This window comes from Platalea leucorodia, assembly GCF_965183815.1.
Source record: "Platalea leucorodia genome assembly, chromosome: 15".
NCBI lineage: Eukaryota > Metazoa > Chordata > Aves > Pelecaniformes > Threskiornithidae > Platalea > Platalea leucorodia.
Window position 1 is genome coordinate 119,573 of NC_138837.1, and position 13,022 is coordinate 132,594.

The 13,022-nt window shown below is 39.8% G+C and overlaps 1 protein-coding gene across 5 annotated transcripts; it reads left to right on the forward strand.

Moving 5' to 3' along the window:
- Positions 1–29: 29 nt before the first annotated feature.
- Positions 30–9,902, forward strand: FBXW2 (F-box and WD repeat domain containing 2). 5 transcript variants are annotated; one of them, XM_082327801.1, is made up of 8 exons: positions 30–292; positions 472–564; positions 1,739–2,248; positions 4,433–4,627; positions 5,404–5,537; positions 6,166–6,252; positions 6,886–7,055; positions 8,449–9,898. In XM_082327801.1, exons 3-8 carry the CDS (start codon positions 1,759–1,761, stop codon positions 8,735–8,737), a joined length of 1,365 nt encoding a protein of 454 aa, XP_082183927.1. In that variant the 5' UTR covers positions 30–292; positions 472–564; positions 1,739–1,758; the 3' UTR covers positions 8,738–9,898. The 5 variants fall into 5 exon arrangements, with proteins under 5 accessions (XP_082183927.1, XP_082183929.1, XP_082183926.1 ...); XM_082327803.1 differs by lacking the exon at positions 472–564 and having other exon boundaries at positions 4,433–4,474; positions 8,449–9,902; XM_082327800.1 differs by lacking the exon at positions 472–564.
- The last annotated feature ends 3,120 nt before the right edge of the window (positions 9,903–13,022 follow it).

Sequence of the window (13,022 nt, forward strand, 5' to 3'; positions counted from 1 at the left end):
CTGTCCGAGGGCGACCTCCTGCTGCGAGTGCCCTCAGGCTGTGGTGCGGGCCGCGGAAGTGCTGGGAGCCTGTCCTCCTGTAGGAGCGATGGCCGCAGGGAAGCCCCAGCCCATGCCGGACTCTGGGGGGCCGCGCGAGCCGTGGCGGCTGCCTGCCGAAGAACGCTTCGCGCCTGGCCGCTACCTGAGGTGAGCGCCGCGGCCCACGGGACTCGGGCGAGCGGCACCGGCAGCTGTCGGCAGCAGCGGCGCTGAAAGTCTCCGGTCCTCGCCGTGCTTTTTGCGTGCGGAGGTATATGGGAGCGGGCGGGGGGAGTGGATCGCGCTTGCTGGGTAACACCTAGGAAAGAACCTCGTGCACGTAGCACTGAGCACCGGTTTCGGGGCCTCACAGCAGCCCTTGATTTCAGTATTATATTCATGTATTAAATACAACAAACGCGTTAGAGCTCACCTATTTTTTATTCATAGGGACCCTGTTAGAAATTTTTGTTTCTTTTAAAGAGAACACATGCCCGTTAGAACAACAAATATATCCTCTGCCATATGTGCTGAGGAAAGCTGGTAAGTGCTGTCAGCAGTAAACGTTACTGTATGAACTTGTGACTTGATAGGAGCAGCTGTTTCTGCATTTGACACCCCGTACTTTCTTGTGTTTTTATCAACAATTGCATGCCATGTGCAGCCTTTCATAGTGAAGACTGTACTTTTCTGTACTACTATGCCATGTTAAGAGGTGTACTCTAAGATCTTATTCTATGAAGGTAAAATGTCTGTATAGAAATAAACACGTTATTGACTCCCACTCAGATTCCTCAATTCTTTGGGTTTGGGAGCTTCCATGAATTAAATTCAGCCAGTTGTCTAATGAATGGAATTAGATCTTCCAGAGAAAATAAATAATTATGGCTTTTTAACTGTTTGCCTGATGTTTACCTTGTTAATCACTTGTCTGAGCTTATTGGAGGAACTTGAGATGCCGCAGGATCGTATAAATGCATACAGATCACATAATTCAGGAGGCAATTCAATTTCACAGTTAATTGTTTTCATTGGAAATAAACTGAGAAAATAGAAAAAAAAAAACAGGAATTAAAAAAAAAAAAAGTGTTTAGGTCAAAGCAGTGCAAACATGTCAAAACTGATACTAGACTAGCACAATCTACAGTCCTTACACAAGTCAAATAGAAAGAAGGCTAACGTGTCCTTCAACAGAATTTTTCAGACATCTCTCTGTATCTTCCTTAAAAAAACCCTATAGCTACCTGCTTTGTGTTTAAAAATAGTCCAGGACAAAGGTATGAGTAAGTTCTGTTAGTAACTAGCTTATCACTCTGTTTATATGCTTTGGTTTCTTCCCTTTATCAGTACAATCCATGAGTAAACTGTAAGACAATGTTTATTTGCTATAATAGGTTTAAAACTTAAACTAACCCTTAGCTTATTGGATTCAGAATTTGAAAGCCTTAACCTAGAACAAGAAAGATGCTAACATTCATAATGAATGCTAACATTCACTAGTTCCACACAGTTCACTTCTAAGTCTGATGCAGGACAAGTGATAGTTAAAAGTGCATGAAAATCCTTAGTCCTAACCTAATGAATATTTTAAAATGTATTTGGTCACTTCTGTCTATGTGTTAACATGCCATTTCAAATACTGATGTACCAGTAATAAAGATGTGATGCTTACCTTGTTTTCTGAACGGAACTAATACAGTATTTTGATGTATCACAGGTAAATTTTTCCATAACCTTATGGAGAAAAAGGACTTTGAAGCATGGCTTGATAACATTTCTATTACATTTCTTTCTCTGACGGACTTGCAGAAAAATGAAACTCTGGATCACCTGATTAGCTTGAGTGGAGCAGTCCAGCTCAGGCACCTCTCCAATAATCTAGAGATTCTCCTCAAGAGGGACTTCCTCAAACTTCTTCCATTGGAACTTAGTTTTTATCTGTTAAAATGGCTTGATCCTCAGACCTTACTCACATGTTGCCTCGTCTCTAAGCAGTGGAATAAGGTTATAAGTGCCTGTACAGAGGTGTGGCAGACTGCATGTAAGAATTTGGGTTGGCAAATAGATGACTCTGTTCAGGATCCTCTACATTGGAAGAAGGTTTACCTAAAGGCTATTTTAAGGATGAAGCAACTGAAGGACCACGAAGCCTTTGAGACATCCTCTTTAATTGGACACAGTGCCAGAGTATATGCACTTTACTATAAAGATGGACTTCTGTGTACAGGTATGAAGGACAGAAAACTTGGAGTCTTACAATTCTTTCCCCTCCTCTGCCCCCTGCCCCCAATATGATTAACAGCAGTTTGCTTTTCCTTTACCAGACAGATTATTTTCATAGCGCTAATGCAATTTAAGATGATTCAAAATTACTTCTTTTTTTTTTCAATTTCTGAAACACCTGGCACACTAATGAACTCATTAGTCACTTTAATAGGAAAACAAGGAGACCAATTTCTTTGTCAGTTAAAAAACCCAGTAACAGCAGGTATCATGCTTCAGATTAGTAAGCCCATTTGAGAAGTACAGATATGTTCCAGTTAAAGGGACCTTGTCTGGGCTATGTGATCACTGCAGTCTCCCAAGGTGTGACAGGAAAAGCCTGTCGTCTTCCTTGAAACAAGACCATTTTTCTGATACAGTCTGTAAGTACTCTCAGTTCTTAACGTAAACTAGATTTAACCTTGCTACTAGTCTGACTTGCACATTGTAATGATAATTTCAGGTTCCTCCCTGAAGACTGCAGACTTCAAGTTTTTAGTTTGAACTTAAAAATACAGCCAGAACAAATATGAAACCTTAAGTATGAAAGAATAGTAACAAAGTTACAATGAACTGCTGTCAGAGCATATTCCAAGGTTTTCCCCATCACTTGAGATGACAATGCTGTAGAATAAGTTGGGAATACTGGCTAAGTATTCCCACATTTGTTGGTATGTTAAGATGGTTACCAGAAACCAACAACTAGACTCTAGCCAGTCTTTCACTTCCCTGCTCAGCAGGGAATGTAAATACACAGGAAGCAGCATTGTCAAAACTTTCTGAGAAGTGGCACACTTTTGTGATGGAACCACCAGGAGAAACAACAGGTGTAAGGGCTGGGGGTTTTATTCTGCTCTCCAAAGCCAGCAGGCTGGAATTCTGAGTTAAAAAAAAAAAAAAAAAACACCAAACCAAACAAACAAACAAAATCCAAACCAAACCCAACAACTTTGGGGAGAGAAAGGAAACTGGCAGGTGATGGGGCCTGGTATTCGTCTGCTGTCTTTCAAGATTTGGTGGATTCCTTTCCTACCTGAAACAAACTAAAGCTTGCAGTATAGTCAGTGGCTCTGCAAACCTGAGAGTGATGTATCATGTAAAATTTCCATGCATCTGTTTCAGTAGATGCTGTCAGTCAGAGGCAGTGCTGGAATCTATGGAAGGTGCTGAAAGGGTATGAGGAAACTGGAAGGCCAGACATCTAGTAGCTTAACTAACATGAAAACAAGAGGCTTTGCTGTAGTGCTGAGACTTAAAACTAGGGCTTATTCCCCATTCAAGCAGCTTGAAAGTACTATTTAATGAGAAAAAGCTCAACAAGGGGAAATGCAAAGCTCTGCACCTGAGGAGGAACAACTCCATCGCACCAGTGTATGCTGGATGCCACCCAGCTGGAAAGCAGCTTGGCAGAAAAGGACCTGGGGGTCCTGGTGAACATGAGCCACCAATGTGCCCTTGCTGCAAAGAAAGCTAACAGTATCCTGGGCTGCTGTAGGAGGAGTGTTGCCAGTAGGTTAGGGAGGGGCTCTTTCCCCTCCACTCAGCACTGGTGAGGCCACACCTGGGGTACTGTGTCCAGTGCTGGGCTCCTCAGTACAAGAGAGACACGGACACACTGGAGAGTCCAATGAAGGGCCATGATGATGAAGGGACTGGAGCATCTCTCATATGAAGAAAGGCTGAGACAGCTGGGACTTTTTATCCTAAAGAAGAGAGGGCTCAGGGAGGACCTTATCGATGTACATAAATATCTGAAGTGAGGGTGCAAAGAAGATGGAGCCAGGCTCTTTTCAGTGGTGCCCAGTGGCAGGACAAGAGGCAGTGGACAGAAACTGAAGCACAGGAGGTTCCCTCTAAAACAATTTTTTACCATGGGAGTGATTGAGCGCAGGTTGCCCAGGGAGATTGTCGAGCATCCATCCTTAGACATACTCAAAAGCTGTCTGGTTGTGGTCCTGGGCAACCAGCTGTAGGTGGCCCTGCTCAAGTAGGAGGGCTGGAAGAGTTGACCTCCAGAGGTCCCTTCCAACCATGATCATTCTGTGATTCCATGACAATACTATATTTAAGACAAACATGGAAGACGAGTATAGGATTGGAAATATAATTTACTCTTTGCTTCCAATTACCCTGTTCTTTTATATTCTAGGATCAGATGACTTGTCTGCAAAACTGTGGGATGTAAGCACAGGTCAGTGCATATATGGTATCCAGACACACACTTGTGCTGCAGTGAAGTTTGATGAACAAAAGCTTGTAACAGGATCTTTTGATAACACAGTAGCCTGTTGGGAATGGAGCTCTGGGGCAAAGACACAGCATTTTAGAGGACATACTGGTGCAGGTATGCTGAACTTTTCCATTTGTAATTTCACCAGTCAAGTAACATACATCATCATCAAACAAATTATAATTTAAGTTAGCTCTTTGCGTGATAGCTTATTTTTTTTAGGCTCTATCCCAAGTCACCTTGGAGGGGGGTGGGGAGTGGCCAGAACAGATCTAGATTTGTCTGCCCTTGAATAATGCCAAAGCTTAGCCATGTAGTGTTTTGCAGTTGCATGGAAATAATGCCATGGTTATTCAGTACTTTTGAGTCTACCAAAAAGATGCAAACCCTAGGTAGCAGGGAGCACATGGCAATAGCAGTTCTTTATATCGTCAGACTGGAGATGGGCTTACAGCAAAGAGCACAGTAGGACCTGGGAATCTGTATTTGCATTTCCCTCATAATTAACTTCTCTGTCCTCTACTGCAAAGTATCCTCAATTCAGCTATAGGTCTGTTCCCCTGTGAGTAATGAGATATATCAAAGGTACTAATCCTGCTGGAATTGACTTACTAAAAATGCTAAAATAGGAACTAGCTTAAGTTACGCTTTGCCATAATCAAACCATAAAGGAACCACTGATGTACATGCTCTTAATTTGGACAAAAATCAGTAATTTTGCAGTGTAAGCTTAGGAATCCAGAGCAACGATTCACGTATACAGTTCAAGAACAACAGTGAAAGCTACAGTAGCATATGAATTTAGAGGCTATATGATCTAGTTAGTGTCTCACAGAAAAACGCGTGCATAGAGACTGGTATTCCTCATTTAGTACCCTCTTTGCTTGTAGTTTTTAGTGTGGATTACAACGATGAACTTGATATTCTGGTCAGTGGCTCTGCAGACTTCACTGTGAAAGTATGGGCCTTATCAACAGGAACGTGCCTGAATACCCTTACTGGACACACAGAATGGGTCACTAAGGTGGGAATATTGATTTTTGAATTAATCTTGCAAAACACTTACTTGCAATAAGTTTGTAACATGTTCTATTTCCTACTCCTAACCCTGCACCTAAGTGTAGAATCTGAAGACCATCAGGAAATACTGCAAAATAACATTTCGGCAGAAGAAAATACGTAAAGAAACTATAATTAAACCTTTCAGACCACTGAAGATATTTCTATTCCAGAGCAGCTGGAATAATATTAGGAGTCAGTGTTTGATTCAAAGACTGAATAAAAACAATGGTTCTGAAAGAAAGCTACTTTAAAAATTATGTAGAAAAACTAATGATATTGATAACCAAAATCTGAGCATGAAAAGCATTCTGAAGTCAAGAAACAGTATCCTTCTTATGAGTATTTCAGAACTTGGAAGGTAGGGGGGTAATTCTAGAGGTGAAGTACATATCTCTGCTTATTAATACAGTAAGTTGTCACTAGTAGGAACAAGAAAAGTGTAAACTCTAGTTTCCCTTCAGTTGCAACAAGTATTTGTATTGCCTTTATACAAGAGTACAGTATGCAGGTTGTCAATGAAGTGAAAAATGCAAACGAAAGTTTGGTTATTTAATAGCATCAACATAAATCCTTACATCCCTCAATTACAGGTAGTTTTGCAGAAGTGCAAAGTCAAATCTCTTATGCATAGTCCTGGGGATTATATTCTTCTAAGTGCAGACAAGTATGAAATCAAGGTATGTACCATGTATCATACATCTATCATTTTGGTACCCAGGGAAATAAAATGCTTGAATGCTTCACTGAAGTTTACAAATAAATATAAGACTTTATTTTCTCACATATTCCCTGCTTGTAAAGTTGCATACAAGACATGCAACTCTTTGGAAGCTAACTTTTCAATGCTTTCCTTCATGTTTAGATTTAAATGATAGCTCTACATGAATGGTAATGCAAAAAATAAGTGCTTTCGGTGCATGTCTAATGTGCTAGCTTGACAGTGAAGCACTTAACTGCAAGTACTGTTGGGGACTTTTGGGTTGGAGAATGCTGTAAATAGTTTGTGGCTATGGAACTGCTTCATACCTGAAACATTGTTATATTTCTGTCCAATTTGGATGGTTGATTTTTTTTGCCATTCTTTGAAGCACCCATTTTCACTGGGATTTTTTAGGCTAGAAACAATGCATGCTGCAACAATACTGTAAGACAAGTCACTTACTTACAGAATTGATGTTCCTACCTAAGGGAGATAAATATTTCTGAAAAAACATGCACACATACCCAGTGCTGAAAGGGAGGCTTGCTCTATTTGTGTAATGGTTTATAATGTGAATGTTTTATTGTCTTAAAATGTGTTTTAATTGTAGATTTGGCCTATTGGAAGGGAAATAAACTGCAAGTGCTTAAAAACATTGTCTGTTTCTGAAGATCGCAGCATCTCCCTACAGCCCAGACTACACTTTGATGGTAAATATATAGTGTGCAGTTCAGCACTAGGATTATACCAGTGGGACTTTGCCAGCTATGATATTCTCAGGTAAATCTTTCAGTTTAAGACTTAGTCTTCTCTAAATAAGTAAGAAGTAGAACATACTAGTTTTAGTAACTTACTTTTTAGATGTAGGCCAAAAGAATCTTGATAAAAATTCTGTAAACATCTTACTTTACACATATTGCCAGATTTAATTCTAGTTTATCATCTGTTAATACAAATCATTTGATTGCTGTTTTGGTTTCTGGCCACAGGCAGTCCTCTTTCATATTTTCATGCCATAAGCTGAAGAGTTTCAATATAGACTTAAATCAGATTGCAGTGCTGTAGTTGTGAATGTGAAACTGTAGCGACTGGAAGTTAATGTTGCCACGGAGACTGCTCTATAGAGAACCAGGCGGCCATTTCTGGGGGTCCTTTGATGAGACAAGAAATCAAAAAGACTATTTTTCCTTATAGCACTACTGATCTGTCATTCTCAATAACACTGTGGAATGATAGTGAAATCTATCCGTCTGTAGTAAGGGATCAAACAGGATCGCATTCTGTTTCCATAAAAAGAATAAGGCTGTATCTGTTAGAAATGGTGGCATCAAAGATTGTAACTTATTAAAGAAAAAATTGCATTTTAGAACTGTTAGCAGACTCTTAATTGAAATGGCCTGAATATTTGTAGAGTATCTACCATAGGAAGATGTACTCCAAAAGAAGTGCTTCTTATCAGTAAGAATAACTGAGTAATTTCACCTCTTAGTTTACCCTCCCATCTTCCTGATCAAATGCTCAGTCAGTTGTGGAAAACTTAATCTCTTCAATTTCTGTTCCAAGTTTTATTTATTAAGGCAAAAATATCCTAAAGGTGTAGGGGAACTAACAAATACTTTTATTTCTCCCTAAGATGAAAATGCTTAACTTACGCTAAACATCAGTAAAACAGCATTCTGTTAAGGACCAATCTTGAATGATTCATCTTATCTTCTTATCACAAGAAGGCATTTCTGTGTTTTATTTCCAGCTTTTAAGAGAGTGGTCAAAAGAATAATAAGAGCTTTTAACTCTTAATTTAAAGGTATTGAGGCATGAAATCCCTATGAAAATTTACTGTAAAACACAAGTACATTTGCTCTCTTGTGTGTATCTGGAAACAAGACTTTTTTTTTCCTTGTGCTCTGCAGAATCCCTTTCAAACCCTAACCTTTACTTACGTTCAGAAGGGTCTGTCCTGAATGCACAAAGCCAGACCTGAAACCACAGGCCTGACTGAAGCTAAGTGTTCAGTTGCTTAATTTGCAAAATTTCCATCCAGTTCTTTCTAAATCCTTTCAGAATGATGAGTTTAGAGACTTATTTTCTATAGACACATAAGGATTTGTTTTACTAATGCAGGTTCACAACTACATTGTGACAGAGTTTCTAACAATGTCGTCTTGTCTTCCAGGGTTATCAAACCGCCTGACTTCTCAAATGTGTCCTTGCTGGGCTTTGGAGAGATATTTGCTCTACTGTTTGATAACAGATACCTGTATATAATGGACTTGAGGACAGAAAAACTGATAAGCCGCTGGCCTCTACCAGAGTATAGAAAGTCAAAGAGAGGTTCAAGCTTTTTGGCTGGTGAAATGTCTTGGTTAAACGGACTAAATGGCCAAAATGATATGGGCTTGGTGTTTGCCACCAGTATGCCAGACCATAGTATCCATTTGGTGTTATGGAAAGAACATGGCTGAAATGCTCACATATGCAGAATCTTCAGGAATATATGGACTGTCAGCAGTGTGTCCATAAAATGAGACTTTGCATGAACCAAAGTTGCACACCTAATGGTATCATCCTGCAATGCACAATCATTTACTTTTATTTGGGCATTTGGGAATGGGTTGTTCTGGACATAATGCAATACAGCATGCTAACAGTATTCACCACAGAATTTTGTCTGTACTCATGTTTAAGCATACCTGTTTGGGCTCTGAAGCATAGCTTGTAACATTTAAACCATTCAAATCCACCATCAAGTCTGAAATGAAGTAGTGCTTGACCTGACTTGTGACCTATTTTTTGTTGTTGAAACAGAAGGTGAAGCTACTGTTTTAGAACCATATGCTTTTGTACACGTACCAGCAAATACTTGTTACAGTGCATGGCTTCTTAACTCAAATGAGACAATAGCAAACCCTTTCTCTCTCCAGTACCATTCTCTTCAAAATGTTTTTTCCTTATGATAGCTTTAAATACTTAGCCTTTGAAATAGAAGAATCAAATGAGTCCTTTAACTAGGATCAGATGCTAACAATAATAATTGAAGTTCAGGAACATGTCAATATGAACTCTCCTCAGCGAGAATAAGCCAACTTTTCATCTATCTGATAAAGCTTGCCATCGCAATTAACCTTAGAGCACCTCTGACAGTACCTATCATATTTGCTGATGGTAACTCAGAATAGCTTGATCAGTATTTTATAGTCCATATTTCCTATAGTTTGTGTGAGAATGTAACTTAGTTCACAGGTAGGTAGAAATATAATGAGTGGGAAGATGATGTTCAATCTCTACAGCAAGAGTCACTCTCTTACATTAAATGATGTCTAGCAGCCACTCACTTTTTCCAAAAGTTGCAGTTAATATAATCATGCACTTAAAGTAGTTGCTACATCTAGATTTGGAAAGCAGGGGCAAATAACAGTGAGAATGCTACATCTCTGGGGGAAAAAAAAAAACAACCCAAAAGTCTGAAGAAAAGCATAGGAGTAGAAAAAGGTTTGATCATCGTAGGACACCTAATGTACACAAATTAACTATTGAGTAGCAAATACCTATCCACATACTTTTGTGGTATTTGACATGTACTTAAAAACTGTATCTGTGACATCACATGCTTTAGAAATGCTTTAGGTTGGTTCCCCCTCCTCCCTTACAATAAAATCTCCCCTTAATGTCTACTTTTTTTTTCTTTTTTTCTTTTTTTTTTACACAACTTGAAAACATGAGTTTTCATGAAGCTTGGCTCACATCCTTGAAAAGATAAAACTGCCTAGCATTACTGTTGTTAGTATGATTTTTTTTTTCCTTCCCACTATCCAGAGAGACCTAATTTCATACTTAGTACTGAATAAAGGCCAAGGTTCCCAAATGCATGCAGTATGAATTACACCAATGGAGGAGGAGTTTTTGTATGCAAGAGTCAGTATTTGAGTGATGTAGTAGGAATTGCATGCAGTCGTAGTGTCTCTCGAGTACAAGGTTAGAGTCTTAAGTACTCTGTTTTCCACCTTTATTCACACAAACCTACTTTGAAAATGTGTTTGTAGTCAAGGATTTTATCAATTGCAAGCCAAATTTGCAGCTCTCAATTCAAACCACACTGACTAGGGCACAAATGATGATCTCTTAGAGCTTTTATTGTCTCACTCAAAGGTGAAGAAAACTTACATGAAACAGAAACCTTTCAATAACTTGTCTTGAAACCCAGTTCTCATCATTCTTAATGTGGAAGTAACTATTCTGTGTATGATGTGTGCAGTAACTTAGCTCACTCTAAAGAAGCCACGTGATGATAGGTCACGTGTAAAACATTGCATTATATCTTTGAAAGATTACTTCATAGCAGGAGTTAAGACAGGAACATGCCAGAAAGGTCCTTGTACCCAAATCAGTGAAATATGGAGTGAATATTTGGACTGCAAGATGAGTGTGAAATGGGCTGGCCTGCCAAGCTGAAAGAGTGGTCATCAGTGATACAAAAATCTAACTGGTAACCAGTTAGTAGAAGCATTCTTCAGGGGCTAGAATTGGTTAACTACTTTATTAGTGACCTTTATGATGCAGAGTCCACTCTCAGCAGGTTTCCAACAATACTAATTTGGACGGGAAGGGGAAACCATAGGAAGGGGAAGCAGTCAATATGCAAGAGAACAGGGAATGCTATTCTGAAGGTCCTCGACAAACTGGACCAGTGGGCTGTAACAAAAGCAAATGCACCATCCTGCACCTCAGACACAATCACCCCACACAACAGGCAGGCTGGAGCCAGTTAGATGGAAAGCAGCTTTACAGGAAAGGACATGGGAATGCTGTTGCACAGCAAATTGAGCAGGATTCAGCAATATGCCCTTGTGACAAAGAAGGCCAACTGTATACTGAGCTGCACTAACAAGTACATAGCTAGGAGTTCAAGGGAAGGGATTCTTCACCTCTGTTCTGTGCTCAAGGCCACATCCAAGTCCAATGTTGAGTTCCCCAGTACAAAACAGACTAACACACTGGAGCAAGTCCTGTGAGAGGCCAGAGAGATGGACGAGGAGGTGGAGCACAAGATTTCTGAGAAACTGAGAGCCCAGTTTAGCCTTCCAGAGAGAATGGTGGGGGAAAGGAAGGTGGCGGTGGGCATGGGGTGGAGAGGCACTGCTACTGTCTCCAGCTACCTAATAAGAAGGTATAGAGAAGACAAAGTCAGACTCATCTCAGCATCATGCAGCAGGACAAGGGCCAATGGTCACAAACTGCAACGAGAAATTCCAACCAGCTCTTCTCTGCTGTGAGGGCAGTTTAAGACTGGAACAGGTTGCCCAGAAAGACTGTGTATCCAGCTCACCTAGACAAAAAGTCCTGAGCAAACCACGCTACTTTACCCTGCTTTGAGCAGGGAGCTGGACTTCCAGATGCCCCTTCTAAACTACATGAGTCTAAAATTCTAAATGGATCTCTTGCCAAGCAAGAGAGTACCGCTGCAGCAGGCACCTTTGATGTTAATACAACTGCCAGAGTTTGTTGATACAGACTTTCGGAGATGCTGCTGCCACTGTGAAGCAAATACTATGGTTTGTTAAAAGTTGTGAAGTGGGAGTTGGGAAGGGATTCTGCCACAAGTATTTCACGAGTTGCAGAAAATTTTAAACAAATTAAGAACTCTAAATTCTCCTTTTCTACATTGTCCCAGAGTACGCAAGCAGAAAAGCATGATGAGAAGCATCCAGTACACATTACACTGCTCTTTTTTAGTTTTATAAATGAAGTTTTATCCTGTTACATAGCAACTGATGATTATTATAAACACAATTAGCAAACAGTTATTTACAGACTGTCTCTTGAAGACTTCCAAGTAAAAGTTCCACCCGGACATTTGCTAGCTAATGATTCTAATCCACTAATGACAGAGCTCCTTAAGGGCATAGGTATGTGCCACCACAAAACAGATGAAGTAATGAAAACATGACACTGGTGTAGAAATTAAAAAAAGCATACCTGCTCTCACACACATCTCTGTCACACACTGAAGTGTCAGACTATCACTGCCCCCAGATGTCCCTTCATAGGAAGGTTCTAATACATTTGCACATCAGTACAATGCACACAGCTTTGGGGGCTTAGCAAACAGAAAAAATATGACTGAAATTGTGAAACTACAGTGAGCAAATGTTTTTTTGCTTGCTTTGCTTTCCATCTGACCCTTCAGCAGAAGTTAATAACTACTTGGCACTACTTTTAGACAGAGGTTGGAAAAGATGCAGCTTCTGTACGCTTACACCTATATAAGGAAGCAACAGAATTCAACTTACCCATCACATAAAGGACTAAAATCCACCTGATGTCTAATTCTTGTGAACGAAGGAACAGTTTGTTATGAGGCTTCAAGGTCCCAAAAAAAAAAAAAAAACCCCAATGAAAACCTATTATGTATCATAAGTAGTTGTTTGTCCACCCATCTTTCCACCTGGAAATAGCCTTCTTTTCTGTTCACAATAGTCTCTTTTTCTTCAACATCAATCTGTATCCCTTGCCTCTGTTTTAAAGCTTTCCAACACAACTCAGCACTTACTACTTAAGTAATTCAGAACAGCTATGGGTAACAAAAGAGGGGTCACCCTTCTTCTTAAACTTATGTGTCTCAAAAACACAGCTGAACAGTCATTTGGATCAGCAAAACTCCAACAGCTATGTTTAGTGTTACATCACCGCTTTAACAAACACTATTTCCAAGAATTAAGGGGTTCATTTTTTTTTACAATTGAAACTGGT

Excerpts from the sequence above, each read along its gene's own strand:
- FBXW2 (XM_082327801.1), top strand. The coding sequence starts at position 1,759 with ATGGAGAAAAAGGACTTTGAAGCATGGCTTGATAACATTTCTATTACA. Across the intron at positions 6,253-6,885 it reads CAGACAAGTATGAAATCAAG|ATTTGGCCTATTGGAAGGGA; the intron begins GTATGTACCATG and ends TTTTAATTGTAG. Across the intron at positions 7,056-8,448 it reads GCCAGCTATGATATTCTCAG|GGTTATCAAACCGCCTGACT; the intron begins GTAAATCTTTCA and ends CTTGTCTTCCAG.